Below are 22548 nucleotides of genomic sequence, written 5' to 3'. Positions count from 1 at the left end.
CAGCTACCCTAGTTGTGTACTGCAGATATGCACTGCCATGCCTAGACTAAATAAATGAATGTTTCTTATGTCTTTCTTTTTAGAGTTCTCTGCATACTATACACAGAAGTCTTTGTCCATATCTTATCTAAATCTCTGGCTTGTGTTTTTATCCTCCTCATAAGATAGTTTACTGTGAACAAAATTAGTCTTTGTGTGTTTCTATGTGTATAGTGCACAGGTGTGTTTGTGTGCACATGTATGTGTGGGCACACTTGCCTGCCCATGCATGTGTGGAGGCCAGAGCTGACCTTGATTGTTTTCCTATATTACTTTGTAACTTATCCTCTCACAGAATCTGGAGCTTGCTGTCTGAGCTTGACTGCCTGGCCAGCAAGTGCCCAGAAATGCCCAGGAGTCCCCTGTCACACTCAGTGCAGAGATTACAGATGCATGTCACTGTACCCAGGTTTTATGTAAGTACTCGGGACCTGAACTCAGGTCCTCATGGTTAAAGGACAAGCGCTTTACCCATGAGCCATCTACCTGGTCAAAACGTTTTAAACTTTAATGGCACACAATTCATCAAATTTTCTTTTAAAGGTTATGATTTTGGTGCCACTTATAAGAAATTATGAGTTGCCTCATATTTGTTCCAACTTTTAAAAAGTTTTAGAGTATCTATCCTCTCCCCCCTCTCTCGTGTGTGTGTGTGTGTGTGTGTGTGTCTGTCTGTCTGTCTCTCTCTCTCTCTTTCTCTGTGTGTGTGTGTGTGTGTGTGTGAGAGAGAGAGAGAGAGAGAGAGAGAGAGAGAGAGAGAGAGAGAGAGAGCAAGAGAGCATACAGAGGCTACGGAGGGTGTGAGCCGCCCTGCTCCATGGCTCTCTGTTTTATTCCCTTGAGACATATTTTCTCCATGAACTGGAGCTCACTGCTTTTTGGCTTTTTTGGCTAGGCTGATAGCTAACATGCCTGAGTTTGGTAGTTGTTTAATTTAACATTTCAGCTCATGAATCATGATTTATTTGGGGTTTCTTGTTCGGCACAGGAGGAAGGACATTCTAGGCATTTAGTTTTCTAGCGTGTGGATATCTGATTGTTTCAACGGTGTGTGTTAAACTCACAATCTTCCACTTTTTTGTCAAACACAAGTCAAGCACATTTGAATGGGAGATGAATTACATTATCCAGAGCCCAGGGAGAAATGAAGCCACAAAAAGATGAGATCTGAACTAAAGACAGAGCCCTACAGTGAAACTTACACAGACAATTGCCCTTAAAAATACTATGAGCAAAACAGAATGCGCCTGACAGTTCATGAAGAATCTCGGGCAACAGTCTGCAACCCTGACTAGAGAATGGAAACTGCAGAGCTGTGGGAGTGTGCCTAGAGCCATATGGTGCTCCCAGCAGGCCTGGGGACTGACCTTCTAAGGTGCACAGATGGACCTGCAGGGATGAGGTGGGGACCAGTCAGCAGGGCAGATTCAGCTCTTTCCCTGGGTGGTGTCACATCTTCTAGTCTTGTTCTTATAATAATCAATGAGATAGGCTAAGACCCTTCTCTATGGCCCTTTATGTTCTGGCTGTAAAGTCTTTAAAATGTCCTTCCCCAAAGTCCGGGTGTTCTGGGATGGCTTCAGCCAGTAGATGGCAGTGTGGTTCTTGATTTTTTTTTTTTTTTTTTTCTTCAATAAGCATCTTACAGACCTCATCCTAGAGCTTATATATGTGGTTGGTTGTACCTCCTAATTCAAACTTCTCTGTGCACACCCTCAAAGTCATATCTACAGGTGAGTCTCCTGGGTGACTTCAGGTCCAGTCAAGTTGACAATGAAGATTAGAGATCATAAGCATTCCGTGTGTGTGTGCACGTGTGCACTTATGTATGCATGTGTGTGTATGTGTGTGTGTGCATTTATAAATTTCTTCCCATGAAATTTTGATACCAAAGATACAGCATACCTATATTTTTCTACACTTGCAAGCTTATGTTCTACAGCAAAACTCTGTCTTATAGAAACAGAAGCAGGGTTTGTGGATTCAGGTCAGTGGGTACAGTGCTTGCCCAGCACTCTTGAAACCACAATTTGAGTCTTCAGCCCCTCATAAAACCGAGCATGCTGGGGAATGCCTGTAGCCCCAGGACTTTGATGTTGGAAAAAGGAAAATGAGAAGTTCAAGGCCAGCTTGGGCTCCATGAGACGTCTCCTCAAGCCCACACTCTCTCTCTCTTTCTCTCAGCCAATGCCTGAGGCCCTAGTAGCCATTGTGGTAGATGCCCCTGGCCTGCTCTGAGGCCCATATCTAGATAAATCCCTGCTGCCCCAGGCTGAGCCTTCAGCAATGCCCTCTGCCAACCAGGGCTTAGCCTAGGCTACTGCCATGGGCTTAGCCTGTGCTGCCTTGTGCTCCCTTGTTACTGCAGCCAACCTGCCTTTGGTTGCTCTCCTCTGCTAGGATCCCCTGCAGCTCAGTTACCTCCCAGGTAAGGGGTTTGCTGTATCCCATCCTTTGTGTCTGTCTCTGCCGATCTGTGTGTCTGCATCTCTCCTCGTGATTCCCATCTGTCTTTCAAGTTTATGTCTCACTTTGCATTTTTCAGTAGAGGAAGTTCCCTGTTTACCCAGCTGTCCCTCACATGTCCTGACTTGGTCATCTCAAAGATTGGCATCATCTTTCTTCCTGTATGCAAAATTGAGAAGTTTTGTCAAGGAAGTTACTGAGAGAAGTGAATGAGAGAGACCTAAAAGAAACTCAAGCTGAGTTGCAAGTCCTCACAGGGTGCTGTCCTCTGTTGCCACCAAGGACAGGAGAGGAGACAAGACCATGTGGCAGTTCCCAGCTCTGCTCTTCCTTTTCCTCCCAGGTAAGTAGCAGGGGCTTTAGACACTTCCATGTCAGTGGTGAGGGCAACAGAGACCGTCTGCTCTGGCTTAGGGAAACCTGGCTGATCCATTCACCAGCTGCTTACCCCCAAAATAAAAGGCAAGGTTTTTTGACATCTGATGGATTCTGTGGGTATTGCAGAAAAACCAAAACCAAAATCAATTTAAAAATAAAACAAATAAAAGCCAAAAACAAACCTTCCAATGTGTTTCTCAACCCTAGCTGCTCCATGAAAGCTGATGAGTGAGTGGATGAACTAATTCTTACAAAATGTATTTTGGGTTTCATGTTTGGCACATGCAGCCTAGGATGCCCCTGAACTTGTGATCCTCCGGACTCCACCCTCTGAGTGCTGGGATTTCTAGCATGCAGCTCCATCTCCCATTCCATTGTGAGCTTTAGTTGACACAGTAATGAATACTTACAGGGGCTGGACGTGGTGGTGATTGCCTTTAATGCCTTTAATCTCCATGGGGTGTTTTGAAATAGTCAGTTGTCAGACATGTTTTTCATCCTTCTCATACAACACTAAAAGTTGTCATTCCCATCAAATGACAGACACCCCTGTGTCCCAACAGCTCTCCTCTATGCTACAAGCACTCTCCTGTCTTCCCTAATACCCTTCCCAGCCTGATAACCTCTCTTGTTTTCTACTCCTTTGAGGTTTACTTTTGTTCTTTTGAGAAGAAAAAGTGCCTCTGTGGTGTATGTATGTCTAAAGGGTTGTGTGTATGTCTCTCCGTGTGTGTGCACACACGTGCACGTGCTCTCAGGTGCACACATACATGTGGAGATTGACATTGGGTCGTTTTCTCTATCACTCTCCACCTTGTTTGTTCAGACATGGTCTCCCGCTGCTCCTGAGCTCACAGATTCAGCCCATCTGGCCTGTGACCTCCAGGATCCCCCTGTCATTGGGGTTACAGGCACCCCCACCTCACCTGGCTTTTCTTCCACCTGTTCTGGGGATCCAAACTCAGATTACACAGAAACGCTTTCCAGACAGGTCTGTCTCCCTGGCTCCCTAGCCACAGAGAGTAACTTTTTAGCTTTCACACATCAATAGGAATGTGTGGCAGCATCTTCCTGTATCTGATTTATTTCAGTTCCTCAAGTCTCTCCCGTGGGCTGCAAATGGCAGAACTCAATCCCTTCACGATGATTCTCCATTACATTCATGCACCACGATCTGCTATCTGTTCACTTGTATCTACGTGACTCTGTGCCATGGCTACTGTGAACACTGCCATAGTAAACACAAGGGGAGATGTCTCTTCCACATACTCGCTTCATGTCTCTAGGCTGCGTGTTTGCTTTCTGTTACTGTGATAAAGACATCGACCAACAAAAAAAAACCTTGGAGAGTAAAAGGCTTATTTGGCTTAAAGATCCAGATCACACTCCATCATGGAGGGAAGCCAGAGAGGGAGCCCAAGCAGGGCAGAAACCTGGAGTTAGGAACTGAAGCTGAGAGCATGGGAGAGTGTTGCTTGCTGGCTTACTGCTCATGGCTTATTCAGCATGTTCTCTTATATTGTGTTACCACCCACAGAGGACTGGACCTTCCTATGTCAAGAAAATGTCCCCCAGACTTGCCTAGACCTGATGCAGACGGTTTCTCAGTTGATGTTCTTTCTTTTTGTATGTTTCTGTATGGAGTTGGTGTCAGGTTTATAAAAACCCAACCAGTCCAGACTATGTCCCCTGTGGGACTGCTGAGTTATGTGACAGTCTTATGCTAGTTTTCTGAGAAACTCCACACCATTTCCCATAAAGTCTAATATCCAATCCAACACACAGTGTGTGCGACATCCTCTGTCCCACATACACCAACAATTGTTCTATTTTGTCTTTTTTGGTAATAACCATTCAAACTGAGGTATGATGCTATTAGTGATTCTGATTTGTATCAATCTCCCTACCAATTAGTGAAATTGAAAATTCATCTGTATATTTCTTTCTTATTTTTTTCTTTTGAGGCTTCAACATATAGGATAACGATGCTGATCTGCCTTGGGAAAAGGGAAGCCCTTCACTGGTTTTTATTCAGCTCATGAACTCTACTTGGCACAGTAGAGTTTCCCCCTTGGAGGAGGAGATCAGTGGTCCGTGTGTTTGTGTTTTCCAGGCTGCTGCACGGCTCAGGATCCAGTCACAGGTCCAGAGGAGGTGAGCGGTCAGGAGCAGGGCTCCTTGACAGTGCAGTGCAGATATGACTCAGGCTGGAAGGATTACAAGAAGTACTGGTGCCGAGGAGCTTATTGGAAATCATGTGAGATTCTCGTTGAAACCGATGCATCAGAGCAGTTGGTGAAGGAAAACCGTGTGTCCATCAGGGACGACCAGACAGACTTCATCTTCACAGTGACCATGGAAGACCTGAGGATGAGCGATGCTGACATTTACTGGTGTGGAATTACGAAAGCTGGAACTGATCCCATGTTTAAAGTTAACGTGAACATTGACCCAGGTAAGAAAAATTCCGAAAAATCCTGGTGAAGGATCAAGGATCCTTGTAAAAGTCTTACTAGAAAAAAAAAAAAGTCTACTGTATTTGTCCTGCCAAGAAAGAGGGTAAGGTGGGGGACCCTTGTCTCCTTGTATGCCTGTCTTAGATATTCTCAGTCCTACAGATCTGAGAATTGAACTCAGAATCTCACCTGTGCTAGCCAAGCGCTTTGCCACTGAGCTAAAGTCTCTTCCTGAGACCCCGCTGCCCCCTTTAACATAACATAAAGGAAGCTGCAGAACCTTTAATTCTGGGCAAGATTGAGTAACAAAGATGAGGTTTACATCTTGCTTTAAACAACTACAACAAAGAAAACAGACAAAATTGGAGCTGGAAAGACGGCTCAGAGATCAAGAGCTCTGGTTGCTGTTCCAGAGGACTTAATTTCCTTCCCAGCATCTACATGGTAGCTTGCAGTCATCTGTAATTCAGTTTCAATGGATCTGACAGCCTCTTCTGGCCTTCATGGGCACTGCAAGCACAGGATGCTCTTAGAAGATACAAGGCAGCACCCATATACATACATATACATGAATTAAAAAAAATAGACAAAATATACAAAATCGAAGTGTTTCTGCATATTGTGCATCAGAGAGTAATGAGACAGTACACTCTGAAGGAATCGAGTATTAAAGGGGAGCTGTTTCTTTTCTCTGCATATCATTTTTCTTTAAAAAGAATGAATCTTGTGCGCGCTCGACTGGCCAGGAAGAACGAAGCTGCAACAGGATCCTTCTGCACACGTTTATTGGGAGAGCTTGATTGTAGAGGCGAAAAGACCTCGAGCCCAGAACTGGTGCTGCTTTTATAGGCTTGGAGGGGCGTGTCTCACATCCGGATTGGTTATGCACTAAGCCTCATTTGCATGTTCCTCATCTGATTGGCTACTCTCTCTCAGTACCTTACAGAACCTCATTATCATACCTCATTTGCATGTCTCACATCTGATTGGTTATACTCTCAGTACCTTACAGAACCTCATTATCATACCTCATTTGCATGTCTCACATCTGATTGGTTATACTCTCAGTACCTTACAGAACCTCATTATCATGCCCAGGCCAGGCAGTGTCTTTGCAAAAAACTTTACTGCATATGTACAAATTGGTTGTTTGTCCAAACTTATGCGTGGTGGCCAGCAGTAGTCAGTGCCACTCTGCAACGGCACATGTGGCTTCCCACAAATGAAAGTGTTAGGCATGGTAGTACACACCTTTAATACCAGCACTAGGAAGGCAGATCTCTGAGTTTGAGGCCAGCCTGGTCCATGGAGTGAGTCCCAAATGATCTGGGGCTACACAGAGAAACCCTGTATCAAAGATTAATTAATTAATTAATTAATTAATTAATAAAGTAAGTTCTGGATGGTGCCTGGAAGTTGAGCTCCTAAATTCCTAGGGAAAGAACTTAAGGCCACAACCAGAGCTGGACTATTTATAGGAAGACTGAACCATGTTCTCTTGAATATTTTGCTCCAGAAATTTCAACTACAATCATGACGACGACAGCCACAGTTCTGCCATCCACAGTTCTGACATCCACAGTTCTGACATCCACAGTTCTGACACCCACAACACCAACCACGGAGAGCATTGGCACAGAGAACATTGGCCAGGTGACTCAGAACTCTCTCTTCATCTGGTAAGCAGAGCTGCACCCTGGCAGCTCATTCCCACTGGGCTGACCCTGGGACCTCTTCCCTGGAAGGGGCTCCAGATAGAACACAAAATGCCCAGGAATCCTGAGATTCAGGAAAACCAATCTAAGTGTATCCCAAGTGTTACTTAATATGGCTATATTCTTTTATCTGAATACCAAATTAGCCTGTCCATATGGTCATTTTATTTGCTAACCTCAGTCCCTGTCCTGTAGAAACACTAGGGCTGGCAGATTCTCCTGAAAGCCTGAGGTGGGCTCCCAGTCCTTTCACCTTTTAGTACACCAAGGCTCCCCTTCTAAGCCTCAGCTGCAGGAAGGTAAGGTCTTCAATGAGTGACAGGAGAGACTGAGCACAGCTTTTGTGTCTCCCCTGTGTGTGCCCCAGTGGGCAGGACAGAGGGCCACTGTTGGGTCTCCACTGAATAGAAGAGATCCCTCTCCCATCAGCTTCAGGTTTCAGCCTATAATTAAATCTCCTTGTTCCTATCCAACTATGCCAAGAACCAGTTAGGGGTGGGGAGTTTCCATAGTGCAGGGGAGGAGTGGGAAACTGAGGACTGTGGTGTGCCTGGATGATGCCTGTCATTCTCAAAGGTGTCCAGAGGATTTCCCAGCACTGTAGAGCTACCTTGGCCTAATTTCATCATGGCCTGTTGGGGCCAAGACTTCAGGTGAAGGACACAGATAAACCACAAGCTAAGTTAAGGCATAAGCCACCTCTCTATTTTTCCCTCAGAATTGTCCCTCAGGTCTCATCCAGTCCCCTGTTCTTTCTACTGTGTTCTTTCTGCTCCATGAATCTTAAGTAAGACAAACATGTTTCAAAGCCTCCCACCTCATAGGCTCTCTCATGGATTTTTTTTTTAAATTCTTTCTCTGCTAGGGCATTGGAAGTGTTTTTATTGCTTGTTTTGTAAGTGGATGAAAACTTAGTTATCAAGTAACAGAGGGTTCCAGGTTCCAGAAATGTAGAGTCCAGGAGAGTGTGAAACAGGGAGAGACCTCAGTCCTTGGAAACATTTTGGGACAATGGATGTCATGGTCTGCCAAGTGTCAGATCTCGTATCTTTCAGGAACATGTTGGGCTAGCTGTGACTCACAGAGTATCTGCAGTTGTAGATGCTTCCTTCCCATGAGCTGAGGATGGCCTCCTGTTGTGCCCAAGGATAGCCCAAGGAGGGAGATGGAGACCTGGGCAGGGAAGACAGGATGGCAGGGAGGTGGGGAATAGTGCTTAATACAGTCAGGTTCTCATGGTGCCTCAGGGTATAACAAAGGGACACAAAGAGCTGCAACAGCAGTGTCAATTCACTGACAGAGTATAGCAGCCATCACCCATTTCTAGATGGAGTGAGCCCCAAGCCTCCTAACACATAGGCGGGCACTGATGAGGTGGGCAGTGTCATTCTGGTGAAGAATGTAGCAGAAGCTAAGGTCAAAGACCAGGGAATAGTGATGCCTTCAGCCTGGCATGAATGGAAAGTAGATGAAGAGGATTTCTGGGAGTCTAGACAAACTAAGAGGATGGTGGTCAAAGGGAAAGGAGGGATATCAGGGAGAGCTTCCCCAGATGAGGGCTTATCCTGCAGGCAGTATGACCAGCCATGCACTTGCAGGGAGAAAGACCTAGTGGCATCCCAACCTTGACCTTATCTGGCCCTTGAAGGCTGGGATATGGGTACCAGGAAGGCTGAGCCCTCTATGCCAGGTGGTGGCTTATTCCTGCCTCCTTTTTTTCCTGCAGGTCCCTGTTGAGCAGCATCTCCTTCTTGCTGATGGTCTTTGTGGTGGTTCCCCTCCTCCTGAGCATGCTCAGTGCTGTTCTCTGGGTGAACAGGCCTCAGAGACACTATGGGGGAGGTGAAATTGGCCTGGTGGAAACCCATAGATCTGATGCCCTGGACGGAGAGAAACACTTCCCAGGAGATGAAAAATAATCTTTCTCCCTCTCCCTCTCCCTCTCCCTCTCCTTCTCTGTTTCTCTCCCTCCCTCTCTCTCTCTCCCTCTCTCCTTGTCGGATTAGATGTGTATGTAGAAGACATCTTCAGGTATCATTCCATTATTATTTGAGACAGGGTTTCTCACACCTTCACCTTGCCAAGTTGGTCAGGGAACTCCAGGGATCTACCTGCCTCCACCCCCCATCCTGCCATTGCAAGCACACACAACTGCACACACTTAAAAACAAGCAAGCAAGCAAACAAACAAACAAACACTGTAGCTTGTAGGGATTGAACTCATGTCCATTTACCTTGTAAGAAAGGCAAGCGCTTTACCAGCCAAGCCCTCTTCCTAGGTTGGAAAAGACTCATTCTATTAAGGAACAACTGGGCAGGAGCACCATGGCTCTGAAGTGCCATGGGCCCAGGCTCAGACTAATCCCACTCCTGTAGCACGGGCTGCTGAGTTCTGGAACCCATTCATGTCTGCCTCTCTCAGAACATCCCACAGTACCTACCTGGGCCTACCTTCCACTGATGGCATCCAGGGAAGTAGAAAAAGGCAAGAAGATATCATGTTTCTTCCTAGCTTCCCATTTCCTTAGAGGACACATGCCAGTACAATTCTGTGGGCCACCAAGCAGGTGACTGACCAAATAGGTGGGAAATGAGGCCTCACCAAATGGCAAAATAATTTGCCATTGTCTCACTGGATAGCTGTCCCTTACAGATGGGACACGCCCTACTTTCTTTTTTGTCAATGCAACCCAGTGACTAAGCCCACTGCAAGCAAAGATGGAGCAGTTGACCTAGGCTTTGTACCACCTGCTAGGGTCCCCAAGTAGTAGCTTAGTCTTGGTCCCTGAAGTCTAGATTCTCTGCCCAGTGAGACCAAATTGGGACCTATGCTGCAGGAAGCAGCTGCCCTCTCAGGAGTCAGGAACCCACATCACACCACGACCCCTCCAGGAACAGTCTCTGCACCGGGCCATTCCATTCTCTCCCTTTCACTCAGACACATCTATTGACTGTCTAAGTATTTAGACGCCCCCTCCACATGCATGCTCCAAAATAAGAAAGATCCGAACTAAATTCCACAGAGGAAGTCGAGGGCCTCAAAGGTAAACGCTCAGGGGGAAAACAGTTGTTCTCAGCCCACCGGCCACAGCCATGCTGAGTTCTGCACCATGACACAGTCTCTCCTCCAGTGGCTCTGACACCCACAGCCAACCTCACACCTAACAGGGGTGTACTCCCACTCTGTGTGAGAAGAGTCCCCAGGTTAGCATCTTCTCCTTGATGACGTGTGTTGGGCTCTAGTGAGTCTTCCTCTGTAGAGCATGGTTCTCATTTGCTTCAGGGGTGTAGCTGCCAGTCAGATGCCCATGTTCCTACCCATGCTCAGACAAACAATCCCAGTGAAGCTCAGTGGGACACACACACACACACACACACACACACACACACACACACACCATGTAATCAGGAGAGGGGCTCATTAGAGCCTGTAGGCCAGGCAGTGATGGAGATTGCCAACACTCAGGAGGCAGGTGGATTTCTGAGTTCAAGGCCAGCCTGGTTTACAGAGTGACTACACAGAGAAACCCTGTCTTGGGGGAAAAGAAGAAAAAGAAAGGAAGGAAATAAAAAGAAGCAAGCAAGGAAGGAGGAATTAGGGAAGGAGGAAGGAAGGCAGGAGGAAGAAAGGAAGGAAGGAAGGAAGGAAGGAAGAAGGAAGGAAGGAAGGAAGGAAGGAAGGAAGGAAGGAAGGAAGGAGGAAGAAAGGGAGGAAGGAAGGAAGGAAGGAAGGAAGGAAGGAAGGAAGGAAGGAAGGAAGGAAGGAAGAGACAGCCAGGGAGACAAGGGACGATAATAGCAATGAAAATGACCAAAATTCATTATATATACCTGTGATGCTATATACAAATTTTTAAATAATGAAATAAAAATTGAAAGAGGAACTTTTTTTCTCTGTGCAGCCTGACCTTCTTCTTTCTGGGATGTGTAATGGTGCACAAACACACACACACACACACACACACACACACACACACACACACACACACACGCACATGCACACCTATGATGGCATGGCACAGGTGTGAAAGAGAACAATTTTATAAAGTCAGTTGTCTCCTTCAACCCTTACTTGGGTTCCAGGGGTAGAAGGGGAGGGGTTAGGTTTCTGTCTACTCAAGGAGTCATCCCGCTGCTGACTTATTTTTCTAGATCCCCCCTCTACCTTTTGTTAATTTCCTCAGCTTCTTCCTAACTTTGACCCTTAAGATAAAGTGGGTCAGGTCTCAGAAAGATGCCAACTGAATAGTTGGTGCCAAGTGTGGGGAGGAGCAAAGGATGGAAGCCGAGATTCTGTAGGGGGAAGTGAGGGAGGGAAGCTGAGATTCTAGAGGAGGAAGGGAAGAGCAGAAGCAGAGATTCTGCAGCTGACCTGGACCTGAGCATCACTGGATGCCTGAGATGGTAGCCATGAGTCTCCCAGGGGGCCATGGGATAAGCTTTTTTTGTAATTAATTTTTGTATATTTGGGTGCTTTGCCTGCTTGTTTGACTGTGTGCTGTATGTGAGGCTGGTGCTCACAGAGGCCCAAAGAAGCCATAGAAAGGGAGATACAGATGCCTGTGAGCTACTCAATAAATGTTGGGAACTAAACCGGGTCCTAAGGAAAAGCATCAGTCTCCTAAACTGCTGCACCATCTCTCCAGTTCCTGGAGTGTTTCCCAAAAATATTCATCATCATCATCATCACCATCACCATCACCATCACCATCACCATCATCATCATCATCATGTTAAAGTTGTGTGTACCTGTATGTGGGTATGTGCATAAGAGTGCAAGTGTCCCTGTTGTCCAACAATGGGTGCCAATTCTAGGTTGCATGCCACCTGGGGTGGATGCTAAGAACTGACCTCAGGTCCTCTGCAAGGACAGAACCTGTAGTCTCCCCTCCCCCAGCCTGAAACCTGCTTGCTCAGGGGTGGAGCTTCCTGCTCATTCGTTCTGCCACGCTCACTGCTAGAACCTGCGGAGCCACACACGTGCACCTTTCTACTGGACCAGAGATTATTCGGCGGGAGTCGGGTCCCCTCCCCCTTCCTTTATAACTAGTGTAGCAACAATAAAATTTGAGCTTTGATCAGAATGAATTTGTCTTAGCTCCGTTTCTTCTTTCGCCCCGTCTAGATTCCTCTCTTACAGCTCTAGTGGCCTTCTCAGTCGAACCGTTCATGTTGCGAGCTGCTGGCGGCCGCAACAAGAACCTATTCTTTATATATATATATTTGCTTATTTCATGTGTATGTGTCTTATGTCTGCATGCATGTCTGTGTAGCATGTGCATGCCCAGTGCCCCACACTGGGTTATATACGGGGTTGGTTGTACCTCTTAATTCAAACTACTCTGTGCACACCCTCACAGTCATATCTACAGGCGAGTCTCCTGAGTGACTTCAGGTCCAGTCAAGTTGACAATGAAGATTAGAGATCATAAGCATTCCGTGTGTGTGTGTGTGTGTGTGTGTGTGTGTGTGTGTGCATTTATAAATTTCTTCCCATGAAATTTTGATACCAAAGATACAGCATACCTATATTTTTCTACACTTGCAAGCTTATGTTCTACAGCAAAACTCTGTCTTATAGAAACAGAAGCAGGGTTTGTGGATTCAGGTCAGTGGGTACAGTGCTTGCCCAGCACTCTTGAAACCACAATTTGAGTCTTCAGCCCCTCATAAAACCGAGCATGCTGGGGAATGCCTGTAACCCCAGGACTTTGATGTTGGAAAAAGGAAAATGAGAAGTTCAAGGCCAGCTTGGGCTCCATGAGACGTCTCCTCAAGCCCACACTCTCTCTCTCTCTCTTTCTCTCAGCCAATGCCTGAGGCCCTAGTAGCCATTGTGGTAGATGCCCCTGGCCTGCTCTGAGGCCCATATCTAGATAAATCCCTGCTGCCCCAGGCTGAGCCTTCAGCAATGCCCTCTGCCAACCAGGGCTTAGCCTAGGCTACTGCCATGGGCTTAGCCTGTGCTGCCTTGTGCTCCCTTGTTACTGCAGCCACCCTGCCTTTGGTTGCTCTCCTCTGCTAGGATCCCCTGCAGCTCAGTTACCTCCCAGGTAAGGGGTTTGCTGTATCCCATCCTTTGTGTCTATCTCTGCCGATCTGTGTGTCTGCATCTCTCCTCGTGATTCCCATCTGTCTTTCAAGTTTATGTCTCACGTTGCATTTTTCAGTAGAGGAAGTTCCCTGATTACCCAGCTGTCCTGCACGTGCCCTGACTTGGTCTTCTCAAAGATTGGCATCATCTTTCTTCCTGTATGCAAAATTGAGAAGATTTGTCAAGGAAGTTACTGAGAGAAGTGAACGAGAGAGACCTAAAGGAAACTCAAGCTGAGCTGCAAGTCCTCACAGGGTGCTGCCATCTGTCGCCACCAAGGACAGGAGAGGAGACAAGACCATGTGGCAGTTCCCTGCTCTGCTCATCCTCTTCCTCCCAGGTAAGTAGCAGGGGCTTTAGACACTTCCATGTCAGTGGTGAGGGCAACAGAGACCGTCTGCTCTGGCTTAGGGAAACCTGGCTGATCCATTCACCAGCTGCTTACCCCCAAAATAAAAGGCAAGGTTTTTTGACATCTGATGGATTCTGTGGGTATTGCAGAAAAAACACAGCCAAAATCAATTTAAAAATAAAACAAATAAAAGCCAAAAACAAACCTTATCATTTGTTTCTCAACCCTAGCTGCTCCATGAAGGCCGATGAGTGAGTGGATGAACTAATTCTCACAAAATGTATTTTGGGTTTCACGTTTGGCACATGCAGCCTAGGATGCCCCTGAACTTGTGATCCTCCGGACTCCACCCGCTGAGTGCTGGGGTTTCTAGATGCAGCTCCATCTCCCGTTCCATTGTGAGCTTTAGTTGACACAGTAATGAATACTTACAGGGGCTGAACGTGGTGGTGATTGCCTTTAATGCCTTTAATCTCCATGGGGAGTTTTGAAATAGTCAGTTGTCAGACATGTTTTTCATCCTTCTCATACAACACTAAAAGTTGTCATTCCCATCAAATGACATACACCCCTGTGTCCCAACAGCTCTCCTCTATGCTACAAGCACTCTCCTGTCTTCCCTAATACCCTTCCCAGCCTGATAACCTCTCTTGTTTTCTACTCCTTTGAGGTTTACTTTTGTTCTTTTGAGAAGAAAATGTGCCTCTGTGGTGTATGTATGTCTAAAGGGTTGTGTGTTTGTCTCTCCGTGTGTGTGCACGTGCTCTCAGGTGCACACATACATGTGGAGATTGACATTGGGTCGTTTTCTCTATCACTCTCCACCTTGTTTGTTCAGACATGGTCTCCCGCTGCTCCTGAGCTCATAGATTCAGTCTATCTGGCCTGTGATCTCCAGGATCCTCCTGTCTTTGGGGTTACAGGCACCCCCACCTCACCTGGCTTTTCTTCCATGTGTTCTGGGGATCCAAACTCAGATCTTCTTGATTATGCAGAAACACTTTCCAGACAGGTCTGGCTCCCTGGCTCCCTAGCCACAGAGAGTAACTTTTTAGCTTTCACACATCAATAGGAATGTGTGGCAGCATCTTCCTGTATCTGATTTATTTCAGTTCCTCCAGTCTCTCCCGTGGGCTGCAAATGGCGGAACTCGATCCCTTCAAAATGAAGCAATTACATTCCATTACATTCATGCACCACGATCCGCTATCCTTTCACCTGCATCTATGTGAGTCTGTGCCATGGCTACTGTGAACACTGCCATAGTAAACACAAGGGGAGATGTCTCTTCCACATATTCGCTTCATGTCTCTAGGCTGCGTGTTTGCTTTCTGTTACTGTGATAAAGACATCGACCAACAAAAAAAAACCTTGGAGAGTAAAAGGCTTATTTGGCTTAAAGATCCAGATCACACTCCATCATGGAGGGAAGCCAGAGAGGGAGCCCAAGCAGGGCAGAAACCTGGAGTTAGGAACTGAAGCTGAGAGCATGGGAGAGTGTTGCTTGCTGGCTTACTGCTCATGGCTTATTTAGCATGTTCTCTTATATTGTGTTACCACCCACAGAGGACTGGACCTTCCTATGTCAAGAAAATGTCCCCCAGACTTGCCTAGACCTGATGCAGACGGTTTCTCAGTTGATGTTCTTTCTTTTTGTATGTTTCTGTATGGAGTTGGTGTCAGGTTTATAAAAACCCAACCAGTCCAGACTATGTCCCCTGTGGGACTGCTGAGTTATGTGACAGTCTTATGCTAGTTTTCTGAGAAACTCCACACCATTTCCCATAAAGTCTAATATCCAATCCAACACACAGTGTGTGCGACATCCTCTGTCCCACATACACCAACAATTGTTCTATTTTGTCTTTTTTGGTAATAACCATTCAAACTGAGGTATGATGCTATTTGTGATTCTGATTTGTATCGAACTCCCTACCAATTAGTGAAATTGAAAATTCATCTGTATATTTCTTTCTTATTTTTTTCTTTTGAGGCTTCAACATATAGGATAACGATGCTGATCTGCCTTGGGAAAAGGGAAGCCCTTCACTGGTTTTTATTCAGCTCATGAACTCTACTTGGCACAGTAGAGTTTCCCCCTTGGAGGAGGAGATCAGTGGTCCGTGTGTTTGTGTTTTCCAGGCTGCTGCACGGCTCAGGATCCAGTCACAGGTCCAGAGGAGGTGAGCGGTCAGGAGCAGGGCTCCTTGACAGTGCAGTGCAGATATGACTCAGGCTGGAAGGATTACAAGAAGTACTGGTGCCGAGGAGCTTATTGGAAATCATGTGAGATTCTCGTTGAAACCGATGCATCAGAGCAGTTGGTGAAGGAAAACCGTGTGTCCATCAGGGACGACCAGACAGACTTCATCTTCACAGTGACCATGGAAGACCTGAGGATGAGCGATGCTGACATTTACTGGTGTGGAATTACGAAAGCTGGAACTGATCCCATGTTTAAAGTTAACGTGAACATTGACCCAGGTAAGAAAAATTCCGAAAAATCCTGGTGAAGGATCAAGGATCCTTGTAAAAGTCTTACTAGAAAAAAAAAAAGTCTACTGTATTTGTCCTGCCAAGAAAGAGGGTAAGGTGGGGGACCCTTGTCTCCTTGTATGCCTGTCTTAGATATTCTCAGTCCTACAGATCTGAGAATTGAACTCAGAATCTCACCTGTGCTAGCCAAGCGCTTTGCCACTGAGCTAAAGTCTCTTCCTGAGACCCCGCTGCCCCCTTTAACATAACATAAAGGAAGCTGCAGAACCTTTAATTCTGGGCAAGATTGAGTAACAAAGATGAGGTTTACATCTTGCTTTAAACAACTACAACAAAGAAAACAGACAAAATTGGAGCTGGAAAGACGGCTCAGAGATCAAGAGCTCTGGTTGCTGTTCCAGAGGACTTAATTTCCTTCCCAGCATCTACATGGTAGCTTGCAGTCATCTGTAATTCAGTTTCAATGGATCTGACAGCCTCTTCTGGCCTTCATGGGCACTGCAAGCACAGGATGCTCTTAGAAGATACAAGGCAGCACCCATATACATACATATACATGAATTAAAAAAAATAGACAAAATATACAAAATCGAAGTGTTTCTGCATATTGTGCATCAGAGAGTAATGAGACAGTACACTCTGAAGGAATCGAGTATTAAAGGGGAGCTGTTTCTTTTCTCTGCATATCATTTTTCTTTAAAAAGAATGAATCTTGTGCGCGCTCGACTGGCCAGGAAGAACGAAGCTGCAACAGGATCCTTCTGCACACGTTTATTGGGAGAGCTTGATTGTAGAGGCGAAAAGACCTCGAGCCCAGAACTGGTGCTGCTTTTATAGGCTTGGAGGGGCGTGTCTCACATCCGGATTGGTTATGCACTAAGCCTCATTTGCATGTTCCTCATCTGATTGGCTACTCTCTCTCAGTACCTTACAGAACCTCATTATCATACCTCATTTGCATGTCTCACATCTGATTGGTTATACTCTCAGTACCTTACAGAACCTCATTATCATACCTCATTTGCATGTCTCACATCTGATTGGTTATACTCTCAGTACCTTACAGAACCTCATTATCATGCCCAGGCCAGGCAGTGTCTTTGCAAAAAACTTTACTGCATATGTACAAATTGGTTGTTTGTCCAAACTTATGCGTGGTGGCCAGCAGTAGTCAGTGCCACTCTGCAACGGCACATGTGGCTTCCCACAAATGAAAGTGTTAGGCATGGTAGTACACACCTTTAATACCAGCACTAGGAAGGCAGATCTCTGAGTTTGAGGCCAGCCTGGTCCATGGAGTGAGTCCCAAATGATCTGGGGCTACACAGAGAAACCCTGTATCAAAGATTAATTAATTAATTAATTAATTAATTAATAAAGTAAGTTCTGGATGGTGCCTGGAAGTTGAGCTCCTAAATTCCTAGGGAAAGAACTTAAGGCCACAACCAGAGCTGGACTATTTATAGGAAGACTGAACCATGTTCTCTTGAATATTTTGCTCCAGAAATTTCAACTACAATCATGACGACGACAGCCACAGTTCTGCCATCCACAGTTCTGACATCCACAGTTCTGACATCCACAGTTCTGACACCCACAACACCAACCACGGAGAGCATTGGCACAGAGAACATTGGCCAGGTGACTCAGAACTCTCTCTTCATCTGGTAAGCAGAGCTGCACCCTGGCAGCTCATTCCCACTGGGCTGACCCTGGGACCTCTTCCCTGGAAGGGGCTCCAGATAGAACACAAAATGCCCAGGAATCCTGAGATTCAGGAAAACCAATCTAAGTGTATCCCAAGTGTTACTTAATATGGCTATATTCTTTTATCTGAATACCAAATTAGCCTGTCCATATGGTCATTTTATTTGCTAACCTCAGTCCCTGTCCTGTAGAAACACTAGGGCTGGCAGATTCTCCTGAAAGCCTGAGGTGGGCTCCCAGTCCTTTCACCTTTTAGTACACCAAGGCTCCCCTTCTAAGCCTCAGCTGCAGGAAGGTAAGGTCTTCAATGAGTGACAGGAGAGACTGAGCACAGCTTTTGTGTCTCCCCTGTGTGTGCCCCAGTGGGCAGGACAGAGGGCCACTGTTGGGTCTCCACTGAATAGAAGAGATCCCTCTCCCATCAGCTTCAGGTTTCAGCCTATAATTAAATCTCCTTGTTCCTATCCAACTATGCCAAGAACCAGTTAGGGGTGGGGAGTTTCCATAGTGCAGGGGAGGAGTGGGAAACTGAGGACTGTGGTGTGCCTGGATGATGCCTGTCATTCTCAAAGGTGTCCAGAGGATTTCCCAGCACTGTAGAGCTACCTTGGCCTAATTTCATCATGGCCTGTTGGGGCCAAGACTTCAGGTGAAGGACACAGATAAACCACAAGCTAAGTTAAGGCATAAGCCACCTCTCTATTTTTCCCTCAGAATTGTCCCTCAGGTCTCATCCAGTCCCCTGTTCTTTCTACTGTGTTCTTTCTGCTCCATGAATCTTAAGTAAGACAAACATGTTTCAAAGCCTCCCACCTCATAGGCTCTCTCATGGATTTTTTTTTTAAATTCTTTCTCTGCTAGGGCATTGGAAGTGTTTTTATTGCTTGTTTTGTAAGTGGATGAAAACTTAGTTATCAAGTAACAGAGGGTTCCAGGTTCCAGAAATGTAGAGTCCAGGAGAGTGTGAAACAGGGAGAGACCTCAGTCCTTGGAAACATTTTGGGACAATGGATGTCATGGTCTGCCAAGTGTCAGATCTCGTATCTTTCAGGAACATGTTGGGCTAGCTGTGACTCACAGAGTATCTGCAGTTGTAGATGCTTCCTTCCCATGAGCTGAGGATGGCCTCCTGTTGTGCCCAAGGATAGCCCAAGGAGGGAGATGGAGACCTGGGCAGGGAAGACAGGATGGCAGGGAGGTGGGGAATAGTGCTTAATACAGTCAGGTTCTCATGGTGCCTCAGGGTATAACAAAGGGACACAAAGAGCTGCAACAGCAGTGTCAATTCACTGACAGAGTATAGCAGCCATCACCCATTTCTAGATGGAGTGAGCCCCAAGCCTCCTAACACATAGGCGGGCACTGATGAGGTGGGCAGTGTCATTCTGGTGAAGAATGTAGCAGAAGCTAAGGTCAAAGACCAGGGAATAGTGATGCCTTCAGCCTGGCATGAATGGAAAGTAGATGAAGAGGATTTCTGGGAGTCTAGACAAACTAAGAGGATGGTGGTCAAAGGGAAAGGAGGGATATCAGGGAGAGCTTCCCCAGATGAGGGCTTATCCTGCAGGCAGTATGACCAGCCATGCACTTGCAGGGAGAAAGACCTAGTGGCATCCCAACCTTGACCTTATCTGGCCCTTGAAGGCTGGGATATGGGTACCAGGAAGGCTGAGCCCTCTATGCCAGGTGGTGGCTTATTCCTGCCTCCTTTTTTTCCTGCAGGTCCCTGTTGAGCAGCATCTCCTTCTTGCTGATGGTCTTTGTGGTGGTTCCCCTCCTCCTGAGCATGCTCAGTGCTGTTCTCTGGGTGAACAGGCCTCAGAGACACTATGGGGGAGGTGAAATTGGCCTGGTGGAAACCCATAGATCTGATGCCCTGGACGGAGAGAAACACTTCCCAGGAGATGAAAAATAATCTTTCTCCCTCTCCCTCTCCCTCTCCCTCTCCCTCTCCCTCTCCCTCTCCCTCTCCCTCTCTCTCTCCTTCCCTCCTCCTTCATCTCCCTCTCTCTCTCCTTCTCTGTTTCTCTCCCTCCCTCTCTCTCTCTCCCTCTCTCCTTGTCGGATTAGATGTGTATGTAGAAGACATCTTCAGGTATCATTCCATTATTATTTGAGACAGGGTTTCTCACACCTTCACCTTGCCAAGTTGGTCAGGGAACTCCAGGGATCTACCTGCCTCCACCCCCCATCCTGCCATTGCAAGCACACACAACTGCACACACTTAAAAACAAGCAAGCAAGCAAACAAACAAACAAACACTGTAGCTTGTAGGGATTGAACTCATGTCCATTTACCTTGTAAGAAAGGCAAGCGCTTTACCAGCCAAGCCCTCTTCCTAGGTTGGAAAAGACTCATTCTATTAAGGAACAACTGGGCAGGAGCACCATGGCTCTGAAGTGCCATGGGCCCAGGCTCAGACTAATCCCACTCCTGTAGCACGGGCTGCTGAGTTCTGGAACCCATTCATGTCTGCCTCTCTCAGAACATCCCACAGTACCTACCTGGGCCTACCTTCCACTGATGGCATCCAGGGAAGTAGAAAAAGGCAAGAAGATATCATGTTTCTTCCTAGCTTCCCATTTCCTTAGAGGACACATGCCAGTACAATTCTGTGGGCCACCAAGCAGGTGACTGACCAAATAGGTGGGAAATGAGGCCTCACCAAATGGCAAAATAATTTGCCATTGTCTCACTGGATAGCTGTCCCTTACAGATGGGACACGCCCTACTTTCTTTTTTGTCAATGCAACCCAGTGACTAAGCCCACTGCAAGCAAAGATGGAGCAGTTGACCTAGGCTTTGTACCACCTGCTAGGGTCCCCAAGTAGTAGCTTAGTCTTGGTCCCTGAAGTCTAGATTCTCTGCCCAGTGAGACCAAATTGGGACCTATGCTGCAGGAAGCAGCTGCCCTCTCAGGAGTCAGGAACCCACATCACACCACGACCCCTCCAGGAACAGTCTCTGCACCGGGCCATTCCATTCTCTCCCTTTCACTCAGACACATCTATTGACTGTCTAAGTATTTAGACGCCCCCTCCACATGCATGCTCCAAAATAAGAAAGATCCGAACTAAATTCCACAGAGGAAGTCGAGGGCCTCAAAGGTAAACGCTCAGGGGGAAAACAGTTGTTCTCAGCCCACCGGCCACAGCCATGCTGAGTTCTGCACCATGACACAGTCTCTCCTCCAGTGGGGCTCTGACACCCACAGCCAACCTCACACCTAACAGGGGTGTACTCCCACTCTGTGTGAGAAGAGTCCCCAGGTTAGCATCTTCTCCTTGATGACGTGTGTTGGGCTCTAGTGAGTCTGCCTCTGTAGAGCATGGTTCTCATTTGCTTCAGGGGTGTAGCTGCCAGTCAGATGCCCATGTTCCTACCCATGCTCAGACAAACAATCCCAGTGAAGCTCAGTGGGACACACACACACACACACACACACACACACACACACACACACACCATGTAATCAGGAGAGGGGCTCATTAGAGCCTGTAGGCCAGGCAGTGATGGAGATTGCCAACACTCAGGAGGCAGGTGGATTTCTGAGTTCAAGGCCAGCCTGGTTTACAGAGTGACTACACAGAGAAACCCTGTCTTGGGGGAAAAGAAGAAAAAGAAAGGAAGGAAATAAAAAGAAGCAAGCAAGGAAGGAGGAATTAGGGAAGGAGGAAGGAAGGCAGGAGGAAGAAAGGAAGGAAGGAAGGAAGGAAGGAAGAAGGAAGGAAGGAAGGAAGGAAGGAAGGAAGGAAGGAAGGAAGGAGGAAGAAAGGGAGGAAGGAAGGAAGGAAGGAAGGAAGGAAGGAAGGAAGGAAGGAAGGAAGGAAGAGACAGCCAGGGAGACAAGGGACGATAATAGCAATGAAAATGACCAAAATTCATTATATATACCTGTGATGCTATATACAAATTTTTAAATAATGAAATAAAAATTGAAAGAGGAACTTTTTTTCTCTGTGCAGCCTGACCTTCTTCTTTCTGGGATGTGTAATGGTGCACAAACACACACACACACACACACACACACACACACACACACACACACACACACACACACACACACACACACACACACACACACACACACACGCACATGCACACCTATGATGGCATGGCACAGGTGTGAAAGAGAACAATTTTATAAAGTCAGTTGTCTCCTTCAACCCTTACTTGGGTTCCAGGGGTAGAAGGGGAGGGGTTAGGTTTCTGTCTACTCAAGGAGTCATCCCGCTGCTGACTTATTTTTCTAGATCCCCCCTCTACCTTTTGTTAATTTCCTCAGCTTCTTCCTAACTTTGACCCTTAAGATAAAGTGGGTCAGGTCTCAGAAAGATGCCAACTGAATAGTTGGTGCCAAGTGTGGGGAGGAGCAAAGGATGGAAGCCGAGATTCTGTAGGGGGAAGTGAGGGAGGGAAGCTGAGATTCTAGAGGAGGAAGGGAAGAGCAGAAGCAGAGATTCTGCAGCTGACCTGGACCTGAGCATCACTGGATGCCTGAGATGGTAGCCATGAGTCTCCCAGGGGGCCATGGGATAAGCTTTTTTTGTAATTAATTTTTGTATATTTGGGTGCTTTGCCTGCTTGTTTGACTGTGTGCTGTATGTGAGGCTGGTGCTCACAGAGGCCCAAAGAAGCCATAGAAAGGGAGATACAGATGCCTGTGAGCTACTCAATAAATGTTGGGAACTAAACCGGGTCCTAAGGAAAAGCATCAGTCTCCTAAACTGCTGCACCATCTCTCCAGTTCCTGGAGTGTTTCCCAAAAATATTCATCATCATCATCATCACCATCACCATCACCATCACCATCACCATCACCATCATCATCATCATCATGTTAA

The 22548-nt window shown here is 46.6% G+C and overlaps 2 protein-coding genes across 4 annotated transcripts; both read left to right on the top strand.

The window, feature by feature from the left end:
* Positions 1-2684: 2684 nt before the first annotated feature.
* On the top strand, positions 2685-9000 carry Cd300ld3 (CD300 molecule like family member D3). 2 transcript variants are annotated; one of them, XM_006533653.3, is made up of 4 exons: positions 2685-2848; positions 4997-5338; positions 6856-6992; positions 8781-8985. In XM_006533653.3, the coding sequence occupies exons 1-4, from the start codon at positions 2809-2811 to the stop codon at positions 8898-8900; spliced, it is 639 nt and encodes a 212-aa protein (XP_006533716.1). In that variant the 5' UTR covers positions 2685-2808; the 3' UTR covers positions 8901-8985. The 2 variants fall into 2 exon arrangements, with proteins under 2 accessions (XP_006533716.1, NP_954671.1); NM_199201.2 differs by having other exon boundaries at positions 2774-2848; positions 6856-7018; positions 8781-9000.
* A 4323-nt stretch (positions 9001-13323) lies between these two features.
* On the top strand, positions 13324-19657 carry Cd300ld5 (CD300 molecule like family member D5). Of its 2 annotated transcripts, none has more exons than XM_006531880.4 (4): positions 13324-13488; positions 15643-15984; positions 17501-17637; positions 19426-19645. In XM_006531880.4, the coding sequence occupies exons 1-4, from the start codon at positions 13449-13451 to the stop codon at positions 19543-19545; spliced, it is 639 nt and encodes a 212-aa protein (XP_006531943.1). In that variant the 5' UTR covers positions 13324-13448; the 3' UTR covers positions 19546-19645. The 2 variants fall into 2 exon arrangements, with proteins under 2 accessions (XP_006531943.1, NP_001095127.1); NM_001101657.2 differs by having other exon boundaries at positions 13414-13488; positions 17501-17663; positions 19426-19657.
* Positions 19658-22548: the final 2891 nt, after the last annotated feature.

Source organism: Mus musculus, chromosome 11 (assembly GCF_000001635.26).
Source record: "Mus musculus strain C57BL/6J chromosome 11, GRCm38.p6 C57BL/6J".
NCBI lineage: Eukaryota > Metazoa > Chordata > Mammalia > Rodentia > Muridae > Mus > Mus musculus.
This window is presented reverse-complemented; position numbering and strand designations above follow the sequence as displayed.